Source organism: Halichoerus grypus, chromosome 4 (genome assembly GCF_964656455.1).
Source record: "Halichoerus grypus chromosome 4, mHalGry1.hap1.1, whole genome shotgun sequence".
Taxonomy (NCBI): Eukaryota; Metazoa; Chordata; class Mammalia; order Carnivora; family Phocidae; genus Halichoerus; species Halichoerus grypus.
This window is the reverse complement of record NC_135715.1, coordinates 138,235,522-138,254,990: the sequence shown is the minus strand read 5'-3', so window position 1 is coordinate 138,254,990 and position 19,469 is coordinate 138,235,522. Positions and strand designations below refer to the sequence as shown.

The window sequence follows — 19,469 nt, the reverse complement described above, 5'->3', positions numbered from 1 at the left end:
GCCGAGTAGGAGAGAGAGAGAGAGGCAAAGGTGTCATTTGGTTCTTCTGCAAAGAAAAATATGTTTTCCTTTTATGGATTTTGTAAAAGCATTGGTTTCTGACAAGTGCAAGGTACAAAAGGTTGTGGAATTTATTAATACATATTAAGAAGAATCAGGGCGATCAATAAAATTCTCATCTACATTCTTGGGCTACTTGGTAATTTTCTTGCTTCTGAAGGTTTTTAAAGAGTTATACCCGCTGTTGCCGCACACGGGAAGATATTTTATTAACAAATCAATCGAGACTTTGTAAAGGATAAGATTAATAGTTAAGATTTAGCATAATGGCGTTCGCTTTATGAATTATTGAAAATTATACTATTGATTTTTCCCCTTCGCTACTAACCAAGAAGGTCAATTTTTGTTTTAACACAAATCGTCAAATATTAAAAGCTATACTTTTGTCAGAAGTTGAGTTTTATAGTTTTGGACAATTCCTAAAATTATTTGACACCGTTTTGCTTGGGTAAGGGGAGGGAGAAAAAAAAGGAGGTGAGAGAACCTTAGTCCTCTGTTTCCTTTGGTGACGGAAAGTTCTATAAAGAGGATTTGGTCTGGGGTTGTGGTCGAGCTCATTAAAGAATAACCACCATCACCACCATGGAAACTCAGAGTTTTATGAGAAACTTCTCCAACAACTTCCTTTCTTGTTCTCTGGTTGCAGGCGGGTGAGCCGCCCTTCGGAAGCCCCGGCCTCCGGGCAGCAGCGGGGAGCTTTAACCTTGATTTCCAAAGGCTTGCCCCGGTCGAGGGGCCAGGCCAGGGCACAGGAGCCGTCCTCGGGCTTCCCAGATCCCCTTCCCTGCATCGGAGAGAGGAAAAGGGCCCCAGAAACCCTGATTGAGAACCAGTTCTCTGTCCGGAAAGGCGGCTGGGTTTTCTTCTCCCCACACTCGCCCTGTCATGGGCTGGCCTTGGATTTCAGGCCCAGAGACTGAACTTGTGGGCAAACTGGGTTTCCCCCTCAGCTGAACATTTCTTTGGAGCCCGATGCTCATTAAAGCGCCTCAGCATTCTGGCGGGGGGGGGGGGAGCTAGGAGCCTGCTCACTCCTTCACAAAAACCTTTTCCAGCAAACCCTCTGTCCCCCTCCCCAAAAGGGAATCTCCCCTGGCCTGGTGGAAACAGGCTCTGAACATTATTTTCAGCCTTGGGACCACTTTGCCTGTCCCCTCGAAGTGCCCTCGCCCAAACAATAACCCCTTTTAAAAAACTCCGCGGTGGCAATGAGACAGACCTTTTAAACCTTTACGCAGCTGTTCAAATACAACATCATTGTCAGGTTAAAAGCCTGGCGCCTCTAACTGCTCGGGCTATGGGATGCCGGCCGGCGAAGCCCGAGGTTTAAACATTACCTTTCCGTAGGGGTGGCTGTTTTTAAGCTTGAGGATGGAGGGGAGGGGGTGAGGAAAGCAGGAAAAAAAAATCCAACTTTTGATTCTAGTCTGCTACCGGTCCTGTTCAAAGCTAACAGCCACGGACCAGCACCCCCAAAACTGTTTTATCAGAAGGTGGAGATCATGATCCCGGCCGCAGTTAAGCGTGCCCAGGGCTGGACAAAGTGCCCGCTGCACACGCTCTCGGCAGGCGCCCTGACGCCAGCCTGGTGCTCCAGGACTGTCGTCCCTTTGCATCTCACCCTTTGCTGGAACTTGGTTGTCCAGTTCTCCCTATCCCCACTCGTGAGGCAAGACTGTTCAATCTAATCGGGAATTTTATGCCCATCAAATGCCCTTTCATAATCTTTATTTATACATGAAGAAAACATTCAGGTTAAAAACCAGCAATTCCTCGCGGAGCGGGTAGGTGTGCGGTAAGCCAGCACAAGCAGGATCTGCCTTCCGAATTTGGGGGCCTTTCTGTTTCACCTCTCAGGGGCTTCGGGCTCTAAGTCACCCCCATGTTAGATTTGGCTTGAAATAGTTCTTCATTCACAGAAAATCTGTGTATCGGCTATAATTTTGAATCTATTATCACAAAATTCTTTTATTCTTTCTCAAATATCTGCCTTCAGACCAGTTCCTTGAGGCCAGAGACTCCAATATTTCAGAGGAATTTTGTAATAAAAATGGAGCAAAACAGAAATAATACAGGAGAATGATCTGGACCTGGGAGGATGGAAAGTTTGGCTAATCTAAGGCTAGGATGGAGCAAATGGAATGAAAAGGCAGTGGCTTTCAAGGCCAGACTGTATTTTGCTTAGGAGTATTTAATGTAGCTGCAAAGCTACCGTTTTCGATCATCTTTAGATCAGTTGGAGCAGTTACCATTAATAATAAATCAATATTGCACTATAAAGGAGATGAATACCCATATTTGTACCAAGACATCCTTCTCCCTGGCACAGCTCTTTCCAGAGAAAAATTAATAGGGTCGCTTTAGCAAGAAATTAGCATTTGTAATCAAGAAGTGGCTTGCATCTGCGCTCTTCTGTCACCAGGAAGAACAGTGACCCTGGGCCTGAGTAGACCTGAGGACTCCTAGGTTGGCCCTGAATTTGGGCCCTGAGTGGCTTCAGGGCTGTGCCATTCTTTGGGGGCAGAGTGGATGGGGACAAATTTTAAAGGCTGCTTCCCCAGGGAGCCCCTCCGGGTTGCACTGTGCCCCTTCCAGCCAATGTGAAAAGAAATCAAGGGGGCAAATGGGCAGGCTGTGGAAGCCACCACCAACTCAGTGAAGAGTCTGTGGAGACTGCACGAAAGGGCTGGCGGCTCGGGAGCCTCTTTCCGTTACAGACACAAAAGACTCCTACTTGGCGCACTTTCCCTCCACTTCAGGATCTGAGATCTCGGTGATTCAAGATACGTGGCCACACTCCATGAGCCCCACAGGCTCTGAACAATCAGAAGGGGTCGGGTCTGCAGCCCCCCAGAAGTCCTGGTCCAATCCTCTGTCCTTTCTCAGGCCCGTTTGGGCGCTCCTGGTAGGAAAGGAACTGAAGACTGCTTAGCGCCCGTTGTCTGAGGAAGGCTGCCAGCCAAGGCCAAGGGGCCCTGAAAGGCCACACGCACCCCTGCTGGAGCTGCCTGAAGAGGAACACAGTGACATTTGGGGGGGGGAGGGTTCCCTCCCCACCTGGACTGAGACCCAGCTTAGGCTCTGAGAAATGTCGCTTCACAATAGCTAAGCAGGACCCGCGGTCAGACGGGCAGGAGCCGGGGGTGCCCGTGGGGATCACCTATGCCTCTGGCTGGCGCCTCACTGGGGGGCTCATGGTGCCCCAACCTCCACTGAAGCTGATGCCAGCTCCCAGGGTGGACCCAGGGCCTCTGGTCCAGGGTTTGGAGAAAGGAGACAGAGACAGCAGGGCCCAGGAGGCCAACACTAATTCTGGGGGTTGCCGGCGCTTCAAAATGAACTTCGGGAAAGAAGGGACAGCCACCGTCCCTTAGAACAGCCCATTCATGTCCTGGAGCCCTCCCTTTTGGACAGAGGATGGCGACACAGGCCCTCCCCAAAATCAGGGGCTTTGCAAAAGGGGGATGGGGGGCCAGGAGGGCATGCAGCAAGAAGACTGCTTTCAAGAGCTGGTGCCAAAATCAAACTCCGTGCTCAAAGCCAGCAGGCGGCTGCGAAGACTGTCCAGGGTTCTGTCAAACGCAAAGCTCGTTTGCTTCAAATGCAATCCCCATTCCGCGCCGCCTTGCCTCGTAGTATAAACGTTTCCCGGGACAGCCTGCCGCTTCCCGCAGCCGCATCAGCCCAGCCTGGCCCAGGCGCCCCAATTCAGAATTCCGCCTGCACTTCTGGCTACCGGCAGCCCCGGCTGCCAGGCATGGCCGGGTTGGGGGGCACTCCCTCGCCCAGAACGACCCCCTCAGTCCCGACGCGTCTCATTTTCTCTGAGACCACACTCAGCTAAGTTGACGGCGCCCCGATCTGTCTTAAACAAAAGCCTTTTAATCATCCCAGGCGGTCGGAGAGCGTACCAGACGGACGCTGTTTTGGGGAGGAGTTGGTCCTACCCTCACATCGTTCTCCATACTCAAACCAACAAGAAATTAATTTCTCTAATTTAATTAACTCTCAGTGGCATGACCTATTTGGAAATGTACATTTTGGTCTTTAAAAAAATCTCTCCTTGACACCACCAGGTTATACCAAGGTATTCTTTGCAACGGCGTTGTCTTTAAGGAGACAACGATTAGGTGACTGTCTGTTTCAGGAATCTGGGTAGCTCCCTTTTCTCTGTCTTTATACAACTTCCCACACTTCGTGGCTGCTTAGAACAAACAAACAGCAAACAAATACCTTAGTGGCCGCCTGTTTCTAACGGGCTCAGATTGCCTATCAGAATCAGTATTGGAAAGATAGGGTACCGCGGCGTCTCCGCCAAACGCGGCTTCTGGAACGTGAGCACGCCCCCGTGTGGCTCTCCAAGGCCATGCAAACGGGAAATGGTATCTCTCGGTTCGGCTTACCTAAGGTGGTGGACACACAAGCTTGCTACATTTAGACGCAGTTTAAAAAAAAAAATAGATGGAGAGAGAAAGAAAGAAAGCAGTTTAAGCTCCTGCAACGATCATACTACTAGGGCACTGACATTTTAACGGACGCCCAGAATTCCACACAAAGAAATCCCCTTCCGAACGAAATTATTCAATTGTAGGCTTTGTTTCTCTTGCAATTTTTCACCAAAGGTTGAGAGACACTTTGGAAAACAATATAAATATCTTTAGTTTTGTTCCATATCATAGAAAGTACAATAACTTTTCTGACGGTGCAACAGTTTTTTTTCAAATATAGTGAAGGTGTAAATCTGACTAAAGCTTCCGCTTTCAAATGCCTGCTTTGAAAGCCGTGGTTCTTCATTAGAGCAAAGGGGAATGCTGTCTATGACCCCCCCAAAAAACCCACCTCAGTATATCCTAACTGTATTAAAAAACATGCTGGTAGACACTTAAATCTAACCAGTATTTTAAAAAGAAGTCAACTGCTATTGAATTACACAAATGTTTGAAGGGAAATTAAGGTTATTGATCCTGAAATTAGGCATTTGCTTAGATTTATGGTGAACCCCTGATATGATGCTGTGTGGTCATAAATGTATGTGGGGGTCTGGATGTGTGTAAGCATGTGTGTTTGAGAGTGGGTGGCGGCTGAATATCACAGAAGAACTTTAAGGCGCCTAATTATTCAGAAAGGTTAAAGGTGATGACCTTGACATTTTGGAAGTTCAAAGGCATACACTTATGCACTTATGTTTTTCCTCCTCCCACCCCCCCCCACCAAACTTTGGCAATTAAAAAAATTTTGCATTTGGAAATGTATACCTCCTCTGAGGATGCATGGGGTACTGTATATCTTATGGACCTTTTTTCTTTTTTTTTTCTTTTTTTTTTTACTTTGGGCTTAGGAGAGGTTAAGAGTCATGATTCACTTTACTTTTTTCAGAGAAAGAGATGCTTTTCTCACTCCTCCAGTTTATTGCACATTGCGGAAATCTCTTTTGGGCCCACCAGAAGGTGTATAATATAACCCAATTAAGCTGTTTAGAACTTTGGCTTTTATGGTGTTGTCTAGACAGTTCAAGGTTTTGTAAACAGCCTGGCCTGGCCCTGCAACATAAAGTGCAGTTCAGCCCCCACCACATTCTTTAACTTGAAGCGATAAATGCAGTGAGAGGTGGGTCTGCAGCCTCAGGCCCTATTCCAGGGAGGGGTCTTACCTTCTCTACCTACTGACACTAGCAAGGATCCCAAGCCCTCTCCACCACTGGTAACTACCTTTTAGCAAACTATCTTTTTTTTCAATGAAGGTTTCCAATTTTGGCTTCTTTTTTTTAAGGGGCCCTGGCTCCTTGACACCTCGTTAAGAGTAAATTTAGATTTTCTAACAAGTTTTTAAAAATGGTTTTTGTCTTTTCAAAAATTCCAAGTTCACTAAACTGGGAATGGGGGGAGGAGACTTCCTTCTTAGGTTCCTGCTGCCCCAGCCTCATTGCCTGGAGAAAGCAGCACCAGAATGGCTGGGTCACATCCTCAATTCAGAAATTCATCCCTAAAGTGATTTTTCAAACCAGTGTAGCCTAGACAGGGTGGGAGAGAGCTACTCTTATTTCAGTGGGATTAAAAAGCATTTCACTTGATTTTCAGTTGCATATGGGAGAAGGTTCTGGCCACTAAAATCCCCTAATCAGACACTAAAATTCTTTCAAGAGGAAAAAATCATATATTGTGTTGAAGCTGTAACCTCCATTTTACCAGAAACCATTTATTCACACAAAACACAGTGACTTATGCCTTGATAGGACAGACCGACAGACCGAAGATACATTTCCCAGAGTTTAAATAATCTGCATTCACCAAGGGGGATGGTCAGGTCCCTTAAACTCAGAACAAAAACAAGCGCCTTCCAGCCCAGCGGCCTAACTCTCTACAGATCCCACAGCGTCCCCACGGGGACTCGGAGAGAGGGAGGGAGAACAACAGCACATTGGCGGTAAAATTGTAAAGGGACGTTTGCATTTACCATTTTCCCCTTATTAGGATCCATTCGGCCAAGTCCCCGGCCTCGTCCGCAGGCAGCAGTGGTCGCTGGGAGGTCCCGAGTTGACCATGGGAAGGAATCGTGGAGTTCCACAGAGAAGAGGCGTCATTAAACCCAAGAACATTGGGCCTGCCCAGGGCAGGCTGGTGGGGAAGTGGGTGGGTGAGTGGGGCTCGGGAAGAGGGATGCTTCCTGGAGCTCTCAAAATAAGGGGTTTCCAGTGAAATACTGCAGACGGTCTCTGTTCAGTTTCTTTTCTTTCATTCTGCGATTCTGGAACCAGATTTTGACTTGCCGGTCAGTGAGGTTGAGCATCCGAGAGAGTTGGAGTCTTTTCTCTTTGTTTATGTACACGTTAAAGAAAAACTCGCGTTCCAGTTCGCGGATCTGGTACTTGGTGTAGGGACAGCGCTTTTTCCGGGACCGCTGGGGGGCCACTGCAAGGCAGAGAAACCAAGAGGTGAGAGAGGCCGCTGGCTGCCCACTGCAGCCCGCCCGCCGGCCCAGGCCCGCGCGAGGGCCAGGCCTCGGCCCGTTGGGGACGTCCCCTGCCGCCACTGAAAGGCCCTGCCTGAGTCGTGGGGGATGATATATGGGCGGGCACAGGAGAGAGTGCGGGCGTGGACCTGTGTTCACGCCCGGACGGAGACACACACACACACACACACACACACACACACACACACCCTGGCACGGAGGTGGAGAAGCAGAGGGCAAGGCCGGCTCTGAGTTGGAACCCGAAGGGAGAGAAACACGAGCGCGCCCGTGCATCTGCTCTACTCCAGCCAGCAGCGCGCGTCAGCCAGAGGCTTGGATAAAGTCCAGTTCAAGGATCTCCCCACCCCACCCCCCTTAAAAGCAGGAGGCTCGAGTGTCCACATTCACAAAGTGGCTTGAAATCTCCCCTCCTCACTCCATGGTCTCTAGCAACACCCACCCCCCCAAACTGGGGAAAATCTCTCTGCAGCGATTAATGTCCCCTTCGAAGTCTACCTTAAGCCCACCTAAATTGGTTTCCTATCGTAAACACACTTTACAACGGCCCGGGAAATCTTATAGGATGTATAAACCCCTTCGAACGCTTATAAAGTAGCACATAAAACGGCACAAGCAGAGGGAGGCCCCCGCCGCCCCCCCGCGCCCGCGGCCCCTCCGCCCCCGCCCCCGCCCCGGCCCGGCCGCCCACCCCGCACCGGGTGCCTACCTGTGCCGCCACTCTTCTCAGCCCCCGCCTCCCCCGGGGGCCCCTCGCCATCGCCGCCGCCGCCTTCTGCCGCCCCCTTGGGCTCCGAGCCGGGGGTCGCCTTGGCGCAGGGACTTCCCCCGCCGCCACCGGCCCCCGTCTTGGGGTCGCCCTTGTCGGCGGCGCCCTCGGGCTGCGGCGGCGCAGGAGGTGGAGGGGGCTGCGGCCCGGCGAATGGGGGCCCGGGCGCAGCCTCGTAGAACTGATCGAAACCCTGAGGCAGGATGCCGTTTCGGCCCACGGCGCTGTAGAAGTTGGAGGCGGCGCCCGCGGGGCCGTGTGGCGGCCCGGGCGCGGCGCACACCGGCTCCGGCGCCTTGAAGAGCACGTCCGGCCGGCGGCCCGCGGGAGGGAGCAGCTCGCGCTGCATGGCCGCCTCCTCGGCCGCCGCCGCCGCCGCCGCCGCCGCCGCGGCTGCCGCGTAGTAGGGAGCGTAGCCCCCGGCGCCGCCGCCGCCGCCCCCGCCGGGGCCGCCCCCGCCGCCACCGCCCCCCGCGCCGCCGCCGCCGCCGCCGCGGTACGGCCACTTGGCGCGCTCCAGGCCGTAGTCGCGGAAGGCCACTTCGCGCACGGGCTGGACGTGCGGCGCCAGGTTGGAAGAGTAGGGGAAAGTCATCTGGCAGGACGACGGTTGCGATAGGAAGGACGGCTTGCTGGCGAAGTCCGACGGGGCCACATAGTAGGCGCAGCCGGGCAGGTACATGCTGGCTGCGCTCGGGCCGCACTCATCAAAATCGTTCATGGCTCCGCGGCGTGCGCGCCGGCGAGCCCCGGGCCGCTCCCCGCGCCGCCAACCTGAGCCATCGATTGCACAAGAGGCTTGGGCCAGGATCAACTAAGCAAAAATCCCCACCGGGCGCTGACGTGCAATTCATCTTGATTGATTCTGGTGGTAATTATGTCACGTGACGCCATGGAGAGAAATGTCCTTATATCTATATCAGCTCTCGCCAACACGCCCCGGGACGGCTCCTGGCGCCGAGGCACGCGCGCGCTGGGGCGGATCAGTCTCCCGCTCCAGCCAGGACTCCCCGGGCGCTCCCTGACCAGGCTGAGCCGCAGGCTGGTCACCTGTGCGCCGCCGGCGGCCGCCACTGCTGGGTGCATCTGCCGCCGCCCGGCTGGGCCGCCCGCCCGCGCCCGCCCGCCCGCCCGCGCCGCTTTAAGTACGCGGACCGAAGCCGGCGGGGAGGAGGAGGGAGGGGGAGGAAGGGGGAGGAAGGGGGAAGGGAAAGAAGCGGAGAGCGGAGGGGGGAGCCCCAGCCCGGGGCACAGGGGACTAGGTGTGAGGTTGTGAGGTTCCCACCCCCCACACCCCTTCCTGCAGCCGCTCCCTCCCCCGCGACGCCGCCACCCCTCTGCAGCTTGCCGGTCAGGAGCTTGTTGCTTCTTTCTCAAGGGGCGTAATTGCGCCACTCTCGGGGCACACGGAGCCCTGATTTACATATTTCTCAGCCCAGCGCGTTCATCGCAGAATAACGTGGCTCCCCCCACTCCTGACCCCGGGAGCGCGAGTGCCAGCCTCGAAAAAACCCACACCAAAACCCTATGAGGAGCTCACCCAGGCCCGGGCCTCGGTGCCCACTCGGATCTCTCGCCCTCTCTTCTCTCTCTGTTCCTGTCTCCCTTTCTCCTTCCTTCGTCTCCCTTTCTCCTTCCTTCGTCTCCCTTCAGTCTTCTCACTTCTTTCTCTCCTGTCCTCTCTTCTCCCACTCCCTTCTCTTGTTCCCTCTTGCCTTCTTCCTTCTTCTTACTTTCCTCGTTTCCTCTCCTCTTTCTCTGCCCCCTGATCTTCTCTCTTCCTTTCCTCTAGCTGTGTGTCACCACCTCTGTGCTCTCCCTGTCGCCTCTCTGCCTTTCCTCTCCCAATGCTAAAGCAAGGAGGAAGTTCGGCCAGCAGAGACGCCCCGTGGCCCTCTAGAAGCTGGGGGGTCTGGTGAACAAAAGGATCTGGAGTCCTACTCTAAAGGTGCCTGGCCTCCCGCTCCCCACCAATCGGAGACAAACCACTGGCGCCTCCACCCTCCTCACCCTCTCTGCTTTTTGGCCTGGACTACGACCAGCCCGCCTCACAACCAGCCCCTTCGCTGCGTCGGAGACCCGCCAAGGCCTACGCATCCACGCCGCCGCCGGGTCTCCCCTAGGCTCCTGCAGTGGCCTTGGGCCGGCATGGTCTCTGCGGGGTGGTGGTGGGGGGGAGCCCCCGGGAGGTCCGTTGGCTCTGGGGAGGGGGGCGGAATGCTCTCAGCAGCTTTTTCCTCCTTGCTTGAGCCTCTCTGCAGCACTTGGCCCTGAGAGCCCCCCATCCATTTGCCCCAAGGCCTCACTTTCCTTCACGGCCGCCAGGTCCCTCTTTCCTAGCCCGGGGGTCCAGGCGAGGCCTGGACTCCCGCCTCCAGGAGAGCCAGCGCTTTCCAAAGGTAAAATCGGTCTCTCAGAAAGAAGCTCCTCAAACCCAAATCCCAGAGCCGAGGGCAGGAAGTTGCCTCTCTGCCCAAGATTCCTCAGCCCAGGAAATCCCAGCACTGGGTTCTGGACCTCAGGCCTACGCCCAGGGCAGGCTGCAGGCTGTGAGGCTGGTTCCCTCCCTGGCCGGCCGCCGCAGTGCCCGTGTGGCAGGCTCTGCCCACCATGCCGACAGACAGAGAAAAGGCGGGCGATCCGAGTTCATATCTATTTTCTGGCCGTTGTCCCCCCCCCCGCTTTTTCTCCTCCCTCCTTTTCTCCCTCCCACTCTTCTTCCTCCGCCCCCCTCCCATCTCTGCTTTCCTCCGAACACTGCGCAAACAGGTCTGTGGCGACTGGAGGGCAAGGAGGCTCCCCCCGCCCCAGAACTGCTCATCGTTTTGCGCACCCCCCTCCCAGCTGGCACCCTCGCCCAGATTCCTGCTCGCCCCTTTCTCCTCGGTCCAGACCGCCAGCACACTTATCTGCCTCCCATCTCCATCGCCCGCCCAAGCCTCTCCCTTTCGGGCTCGTGGTCGACGCCCCTGGATCTCTCTCCTAAAATGGCTCCCCGGACACCGCACACTGGCCTGCGGCAGCTCAGGACCCAGGGCAGCGGCTGCAGGGACCCCGCCCCCCCTCCTCTAGCCGGGTCTTTACGTGTCTGGGAGTGCGCAAAATTCTCGCACCTTCCCTTTACACGGGGTGGGGCACAGGCAGCTCGCTGCCCCCACAGCGGAGCCTGCTGACCGCTGAAGAGGGAAATGGGGAGGACGGAACCATTCAAGTTCAACGACATGGCGATGGCGGCTCGGGCTGGAGCCGCGCTTTGGCGGGGGAGGGTGCGCCATCTGCAGCGGCGCGCGGGTGCATAGGGGAAGGGGCAGCGGACCCCCCTGGCTGCGCGTTAGCGCGGATCCCCGCCCCCACACCCATCCTTGGGCTTTCATTTTGGGCCCAGCCCGCTTCGGCCTTTTGCCCCAGCTCCCTCCTCGATCCTCACCTCAAAACCCAAGGAAAACCGTAGTCTCCCGACCCCGCGCGTCCCGCGAGAACCTACCATGAAGACTCCGGCGTTGTGGCCTTGTCCTTGCCTGCGCGGCCCCACTCGAAGCACAAGGAGCGCATCCGACCCTTCTGGCGTCCAACTGCTACGCGAGTGGTAGCTTTCCGCGCAGCGCCCAGACGCGATGCGGTAATTTTGAGCCACCCAAGATAAGACACTAACTTGACCTTAACTTTGTCAGGGCGCCCCTGGTATCTGGAGAACGTGAACAGACACTGTCTGGCAGCCCTCGTAAAAGCTGACTGGGGAAGGGATTCTGAGTCATTTCATTTATTGCCACTACAGTTCTGCAAGAAAGCTTTTCCTCCCTGCCAAACTTTAATTATTTATGCTCTTTTAGGAAACGAAAGAAGAGGAGAAACGCGGGGGAAAACACCCAGAGCCAGTCCCTTCCCTGCAGAGCCTTCGGAATGGGCTCCCTAAGTCAAGTGACTGGAGAACAAAAATGTGGGGAGATCACCTTTGTCCAAGGACGGTCGGACAGGCGCTGTGCACCCCCCCCTCACGAAGGGGGGGTGATTACAGCTGGGAGAGGCGGGGTGAAGAGGCACCCCCCCCCCCCGCAGACATGAATATTTACAACGGTTCTGGATTTCTCCTCCACCAGCCGGCCTCCCGGAAGCCTCACTAGCCAGCCTCCTTCGGGGAGAGCCCCCAGGCCTTAAGAGCCCCGCGGTCGGCCCTCTGAGCTTGCAGCCCGTTGAATGTCAGCCGAAGCCATTTTTTCTCGTTTAAAACCCTTTTTCTTGGTCAAAAGGCCTGCCCGGACTGCAGTATTTTGGAGGACGCATTTGTCTTTGTGTGAGGGAATGTTGAGCACTCAGATTTCAGCATCATTTCTCTTCTCATTTGTTTCTTAGGAATTTCGTCGTCGTTCCAAATCCCCACCAGGACCTTGGCTAGGAAAGGAGAGAGGACACCACCCTGCCTTTGTATTTGTGCGGATCAGTAAAGGGGATAAATTTGAAAAACACTGCTGAAGCCCCAACGGACAATCGAGATTTTACACTTAGAATAATTTCAATCTCTTTGGGGAGTGGTCTCCATGAATTTCTCCTCCAACCCCACCTCCCAGGCTAAAGAGAAAGAACATGATGATTGAATGGTATACACTGGAAAGAAAGTGTCTCTCTGTGTTATCCTAGGGCCTACGTCTAATTCCGGTTTCCTAGTCCTTTACCCAGCTCTCTGGACCTGAGGTCTGCGTGTGGCCTCCGCCTTTGTTGGGCTGTTTTGGGGGAGAGACTCAGCTCTGGGTACCACTACCTCCCTGAGCCCCATCAGGTGGGAAAACATTTCTAAAGAGGGCCTCGCAGCCTCTTACTTCTTTTTTCCCCCGCCGTTGTATTTTTTCTTAAAGGAGCTGTTTTAAAAATATTTTAAAATACCCAGCAAATTTGCTTCAGGAAAGGGGAGTTGAGCCCTTGACTACTTGGTATTAGAGATTTCATGGTTTTGCTAATTCTTCCACTAGCTAAAAGCTAGCAATTCTCTAGTTCCCATTTCAAAGCTAGCTGGGAGTTGAGGTCTGCAAGAGGATGGTGCATACTGAGCAGGCCTTAACTTTCCCAGCCTCAGCTAGAGGCTCCTAAGGCCTACGGGGTGCGGAGGCCACATTTCCCAAGGGAACCTGCTGGGCTCCAGGCAGAGGTGCCAGTATGGAGGATTTCCACAGGGCATAGCCTGTTCCAAAGTAGCCTGATCGAAACATGGCCGGGAGAGATGTTTTGTGTTGAAATAATCTGAGGAATCTCATATCTTAACAGCACCACCCGCCCCCAACAGCAAGCCTTAAAGTTTGAGAATTTAAGCAAAATACAGAAGCCCTGGCCTGCAACAAGCTGAGAGTTCACTTAATGCCCTCCAATCTGCCCACAGTCCCCCCTCCTCCCACTTGCATGTTTCATACACATTTTGTTCATAGGCTTTTATACACCATTTTCTGACTGACTTGGAAGCCATTTTCTCATTTAATGAACAGTCAACACCTGCAGTGAAACCACAACCAGGAAAGAAAAACGAATTTGGTGGCCTAAAATCATTAGGAGGGAATCCGAAACGTTTTGAAAAATTGACATCAGTCCCTTGACAGCTTGGCTGGGACCTGGATATTTATTTCCACTCAAAACATTTTGATGTATCTGATATATACAAACTATTGTGTTTTTTTTTGACAAAATCAAAACAACATAAAACATGCACAACAACTATTAGATAGTAAAGAAAATGCAATTAGTCTAAACATAAACTGCGGTCAGTTGGACTGAGGCTTGGGACTCTCTGTGAGGTGTTCACTCCAGATCTAGGGCCTAGTCCTCCACTGAAAATAAATCATTGGACTTGGGGAACGAATCTTCAACTCTTTGGCTGTCATACATCTCAGTAGGAATTGGGGGGCGCTACTTCTCAGAAGGAGAGGGAAAAGAAGTAGGGATGGTAGAAGGAGCTGGGGGGGCTCAGTTTCTCTGAGGGTAAGGCAGGACACCCCAGCACATGCAAAACAACTCCATCTAGCATCAGGAACCCCAGCCTCCACAAAGCAAGCCCAGCAGGGCCCAGGGCCATACAGGCACCACTGAGGCCGGCCAGACATGGGCTCAGAAAAGGCACAGTGGCTGAGGCACAGAAAGGCCCCAGGTAGAGTTGTCCAGTGGTGAAGAGGGTGAGAGAGGGGGAACTTCTCTACTTGGTCAACAGCAGCGACCAGGGGCTAAGGATTTGAGGGACCTCCTTCTTCACCCCTTGACTGATGGAGGAGCTTTCGCCTCTCCCTACGGTGGCCCATTCCCCTAATTCAAGAAAGACATGTCCACACCTTTACCCACCTCAAGAGGGAAACCATATTTACAGTTGGAATGTAGGACACCCCTCTCCTTGCTCACTCCCTTCTCCTCCCCCTGGATATTTTCTCCACCTCCTAGTGCAACCCAGCCTCAGAGTAGATTAGCAGCTGTCCTCACCAGAGCTGAGTCCAATTACAGAGTGCAGGGCTCTGGCCTAGACATATGTGAGGAGATAGGAGAAGTAGGAGAAATTTTACCAGTCCTATCTAGAGATTGCAGTTTGCTGTGGAGCTTCAGCCTCCCTCGAATCCACAGGAAGGAAGTATCCACCCCATTCTGTCCAGCTGGAGGGGCCAGCCCAGCCCAAACTCCGAGGTGTCTTCGAATTTGTCCAGCCACACGGTCCCTCCCCTCTCCCCTTTCCTCCCAAAGTCTGAATGTCTAGGGTGGCTTTTGTCCTCCCGAACCAGCCAGGGCAGATGGGGGGGGGGGTGCCCTTTCTTTCTCCAGAGCCAAGTTTCTGGCTTTGCCACAAGGGGCTTTGGCTGCAAAGAGACAGAATTGTGCCTGCAGCCCTTTTCTACTCCTTCCCGAAGGACGTCCTAAATTTAATTCCACTCTGAGCTCTAGTGAGGTGCCTACTAAATTCAAAAAGGACTGGGGAGAAGAGGAAAGGGAGTCTAAGTGGAAGCAGAAATCCAAGTACAAGGGTGCTAGAGTGAGCACCCGTGTAAATACCCCAGTCAAGAGCTAGGACAGGTGACCCCAGGCCCCCACTCAGGAAGCCTCAAGGCCAAGGTTATATTTCAATTTCTGCAGGCCCCACCCAGAGAGGTGGAAGCCTAGAGGCCCAACTGGCCGGGCCTCCAAATCCTCTGCTGGCTTCTGGGGCTGCAGACTGAGCGGAAGGGTACGTGGGACCAGCGGAAGGGTACGTGGGTCCAGCGGCGAAGGCGCGGAGGAAAAGCCCCTACTCCCAGCTCTTCTTTCACGCCAGGCCTCGGCTTTCAAAGGCAGCCCTGGCCGGCCGCGACCGCGCGGGGGGCTAGTACAGCGCCAGCGCCTGCTCGCGCAGGACCACGCGCTTCTTTTTCATACGCCGGTTCTGGAACCAGATTTTGACCTGCTGGTCGCTGAGGTTCAGCCTGTTGGACAATTCCTTGCGCTTCTGGCGGTTGATGAATTCGTTGAGGAGGAATTCGTTCTCCAGCTCCGCAATCTGCTGCTTGGTGTAGGGTTTCCGCTTCTTGCGGGTCCTCCCTGGGGCCGCCCCCCACGGCAGGCCTGCAACACAGCCCCAACCCAAGTCAGCCCGGCCGGCCGCTCCTTGTAGCCTGCCCGCCCCTAGCAGCTCCCTCCCCCTCCACACTCTCCCCTGCACCCCACCTCCCAACCCAGCCCAAACTGGCCCAGGGAGCATGGCCACCGTTTACCGTCGGGCAGCGAAGGTCGCAGGCAAGAGGCGACGCTCGCAGCCTGCACTGTCATGTTCAAGTTGAGCGGGCCCTTGGCGTCTTCCTTGAAGCCGGCAGCGCAGGGGGTCCCCTCGAGCAGGGCTGCAGAGCCCGCTGCCGCGCGGCCCACACCCGCGTAGTCATACTTGGCCGCTTTGAGAGCAGCGGCCGCGGGGGCCAGGCTAGACTCGGGGACGAAGGGCGGCCGCGCACGTCCACGGTCCTCCGGCCCGGCAGCCACATCGGGCGCATAAAACTTGGCCTGCTCTTCGGGTCCGTCCTTGGCGCCCAGGGGCTGTAGGCCAAGCGGCCCGGAACCAGCCAGGTAGGGCTGCGAGAAGCTGCCGAAAGCCGTGGCACCGGCAGGCTGCGCTGGGGCGCAGGAGGCAGGCGTGGTGGCCCAGGGCAGCGCGCCTCGCGGGTATGAGATTGGGGGGAGCGCGGCCAACTGGCCGCCATTCGGCCGCAGGTTGGAGAAGTAGAAGGAGTCAGGCGACTGCAGATTCAGAAGCGAGCCCACATAGCCCGCTCTGTAGAGACTGCGCTCACACATCTCCAACAAAGGGCTTCGGCTGCGCTCGCAGCAGTATTTAGTTACAACCGGGAATAAGAGGACAGGCTCAGACGATTGGACGAAACTTTGCCTGCAGGTTCTTCAAAGCCGGTCATTTCAGCACCGCCTACATCCCCCGACCCGTTTCCCCCCCTTCAGGGTATTATGATAACACCCGCAATATTCGATGGCGAAGGACGAGGCTGCCAGGCAGAACCAAGGAACGTTGAGCGAAGGTGAAACCACTGGGAGTTTCCGGGATCAGCTTCAGAAGCTGGGGACATTGGGTGCCTTTGCCCGAGTGTCCCTTGGGATCCTTCTTGGTCTTGATTAGCTTTGCACTCCCTTTTTCCACTGGCTACCTGGGCCAGGCTTGCTTCCACCAGCTTTAAGTTGCAGCTAAGGCCTTTTCCAGTGCTGTGCACCTCTAGGTTTGCACGGAGAGCCCACCGTGTGGTGGGGCCACCAGCTCTATCCCTAGGCCTGAGCAATGCTTCTCCTACCCCGATTCCTCCCTGCCCTGTTCCTCTGGAGAGGATTCTGCACTAGTGGTCTAGCAGCGAAGACCCACACACTGCCTGAACCCGGCACAGTCCGAGAAATTTGCTGAAGGAGGAGAAATGCATCACAAACTCTGCCCAAGTTTGGCTCCCAGGAAGCTGGTTTCACACCAGTTCTGGTGTGCTTCTCCATGGCCAAGCCCTCTGCTCCCAGGAAAGTTGAGGCCATCCAGGTCCATGGAGAATGCTGGCCCGGGAAGGGGCAGCTGCACTGGCCAATCGTGGCCAAAGGCTACATTCCTTTTATCGCCTGGAGTCACCTTGGCGACTATGTCCTGCCAACCAGAACTCCAAGCTGTTCAACTCCTCTGCAGCGGGCAGAGCAAGACGAGCTCCCCCCGACCTGGTGTGGAAGGACAGAAGAGCCAGAGTCATTCGGCCGGGAACAGCGGGGCACACCGAGGCAGCAGGCTAGCAGCGATCCTCGGCTCAGCGCCTCCTAGGCGGGCTGGCGGGTTCGGGGTTCTGGCGAACAGGGATGCGGGCGGGGCAGCTGTCCCTCGCCGGGAGCAGTGTGACAGCCCCCCCCCCCCCCCGCAGGCCCTCCGATTTAGTTTGGCCAGAGGGCTCTGGGTCCTCCTCTGCTGCTTTGGTCCCAAGAACCCCAGCGACCGCGTGACTGGCGCCCGCCCCAACCTGCAGCCCGCCTCGCCGGTCCCCGAGCCAAGCTGGAATTGGTTAGACCGCCAGCTCCGGCACGGAGACCACACAGGCGCCGCCGGAGGGCAAGGCTGACCACCGCGCTGCGACTTTATTGTGTGAGTTATGGCGACCAATTGGGCGGCTCTGGGGAACGCAGTCGGTCTCTTCCTCCCGCTCTAGGGCGGGGGTAGGGGGTGGGGATGGGGATGTCCGGGACTCTTCAGGGTTCTGTCAGAGTTTCCTTAGGATCTCAGACTTAGAGACAAGAACTCCACTCCCCGTCCTCGGGGGGGTTGGGGTGGTGTAGGCATAAGCTGCAACCTCAGTTCCTAAGGACTTAGGGGATCCAGGCTCTCACTTTGGGAAACTCTCCCTGTTTTCCAGGAGCTACAGCCTCCCCAGGCCCGGAGCTCCAGCTCCAGAGATCCCTGCAGTCTCGTCTCCTCCGGTCTCAGCATACAGTGATGCTCCGGTATTTCCAAGTCCAGGGGTGTCTTCTCCGGACCCTTAGGCAGCGGCACAGCTGCGGTTTACCCCTGGGGACTAAAGATATAAAAGGGCTAAGTGAGAAACAGAAAGACTAGAACAACTAAACTCCCTCCATATCTCCTTGGCTCAGGATGGTGCCCCACCTTATCTCCTGGATTTATAATTTCCGAGGTCCAGCAAGCAAAGTTGTACGCTGGGAGCTGGGAGCTGCAAGCTGCACACTGCGCGGCGGGGGGCGGGGCGGGGGGGGGGGGCGGGGAAGGGCAGGAGGCTTGGCTGGTGAGCTGGGGAATGGGAGAGAGGATTTGGCCGTGGAGCTAAACCGCGAGCTCTGCCAATGCCGCCGACCGCCCAGGAGATGGCGAGCAAGCTCCACGCCTGGCGACGCGCCGCCGCACGGTCAAGATCAACAGTGAAGGGCGGCACCGCCGGCCTGGGGTCGCCAGCCGGTGCGGTCACGGCCCTCTGCCAGGCTCCGCCAAGTGTCTCGGAAAGCCGGAGATCGTGGCAGCAAGGCTGGCCGGGACAGCGGAGTCAGAGTCACCCAGCAGGCTGCCAGACACGGGGAAGCGTCGAGGCCGCCTCTTTGTCTGGCTGTGCGTCCCGGCTGCAAAGCGTCCTTCGCCTCTTGACTCACGCGTAGACGAGCGGGCCTCGAGTCTCCACCAGCGGCGCTCGAAACCTGCCCAGTTTCGGAGGCGTTCTCCCTGCGGCCTCTCAGTTTCCACCCGAAGGAAAGGCCTCTCTCCGAAGCTCCCTTCGCCCTGGCTCCCCGCGGGCCTCCCAGCCAGCGCTTCGGCCACCTACCCGTTCCTCTACTCCCTCCTCAATTCGGAATATAAAAGGAATGCATATAAATAGCAAAGTCTTCATCTGTTATTGATTTAGCCATCAATTCAAATTCCACCGGAGAGCATTTGAGCAGTTTTAATCTTCAGCAAACCTCCCATTTCTCTTAGGCGGAGGGAAACTGACGGGCCAACTACAGATGAAAGGAAAACCTCGTGGCAATCCCCCCATCCGACAGGAAACCTTAGAAATGGACCTGGGAATGGAGTGCGGCCCTGGAGTCTGGAATTTACAAAAAAGGAGGGAAAACGACGATGGAAAAGAAGGGAAAACAGGCCCGTTTCACATGAAAGCACATCTTGTGAGGAAAACAGAGAAAATGTTAGAAACTCTTCCTGAGAGTGGAAGGTCGGGGTCGATGTGTCCCCATTTTCAGGGGTTATTTCTTCTCCAGTTTGAATCATAGTCCGTTCTCTCTCCCTCTCTCTCTTCTCTCTCTGTCTTTCTCTGTCAGTTAAAACGAGGTTGGCCGCCCACAGTCAACCATCGGTGCAAGATATGAAAAAAATCAAGCGGGGCCAGAGAAAACGAAAGTAGCTTTGGACCTTGGGTCTCTGCGCTTTCTCTGGCAGATCCATAAGGGAGCCCTCCCGCCAGGAGAGTTTACACATTGTGTGAGATTTTAAACATGTGTATTTAACTTCATACCAAAAAGTTAGCAACCACTAAATTGATTTGTGTCCGGGCGCTAACAACGGCGAGGCACCCAGTTCCTCAGCGGCCATTTCCCCGAGTGGCAAAAAGGCCTCTAAAAGAAAGTTCATAGTGCCTAAAAATTGCGACTAGAGGTTTAGGGTGTACAATTATGGTTTCAGTCCTCAAATGCTGTTTGGAGGCTGCTCAGAGAAGGCGAT

General features: G+C 55.1%; 2 protein-coding genes across 2 annotated transcripts; both read right to left on the bottom strand.

Moving 5' to 3' along the window:
- Window positions 1-6,466: 6,466 nt before the first annotated feature.
- On the bottom strand, window positions 6,467-8,554 carry HOXD11 (homeobox D11). The gene is made up of 2 exons (XM_036073997.2): window positions 7,736-8,554; window positions 6,467-6,968 (listed from the first exon to the last, which is right to left on the bottom strand). The coding sequence occupies exons 1-2, from the start codon at window positions 8,514-8,516 to the stop codon at window positions 6,733-6,735; spliced, it is 1,017 nt and encodes a 338-aa protein (XP_035929890.2). The 5' UTR covers window positions 8,517-8,554; the 3' UTR covers window positions 6,467-6,732.
- Window positions 8,555-15,113: 6,559 nt separating this feature from the next.
- HOXD12 (homeobox D12) lies at window positions 15,114-16,075 on the bottom strand. Its single transcript, XM_036073993.1, has 2 exons — window positions 15,502-16,075; window positions 15,114-15,352 (listed from the first exon to the last, which is right to left on the bottom strand). The coding sequence occupies exons 1-2, from the start codon at window positions 16,073-16,075 to the stop codon at window positions 15,114-15,116; spliced, it is 813 nt and encodes a 270-aa protein (XP_035929886.1).
- Window positions 16,076-19,469: the final 3,394 nt, after the last annotated feature.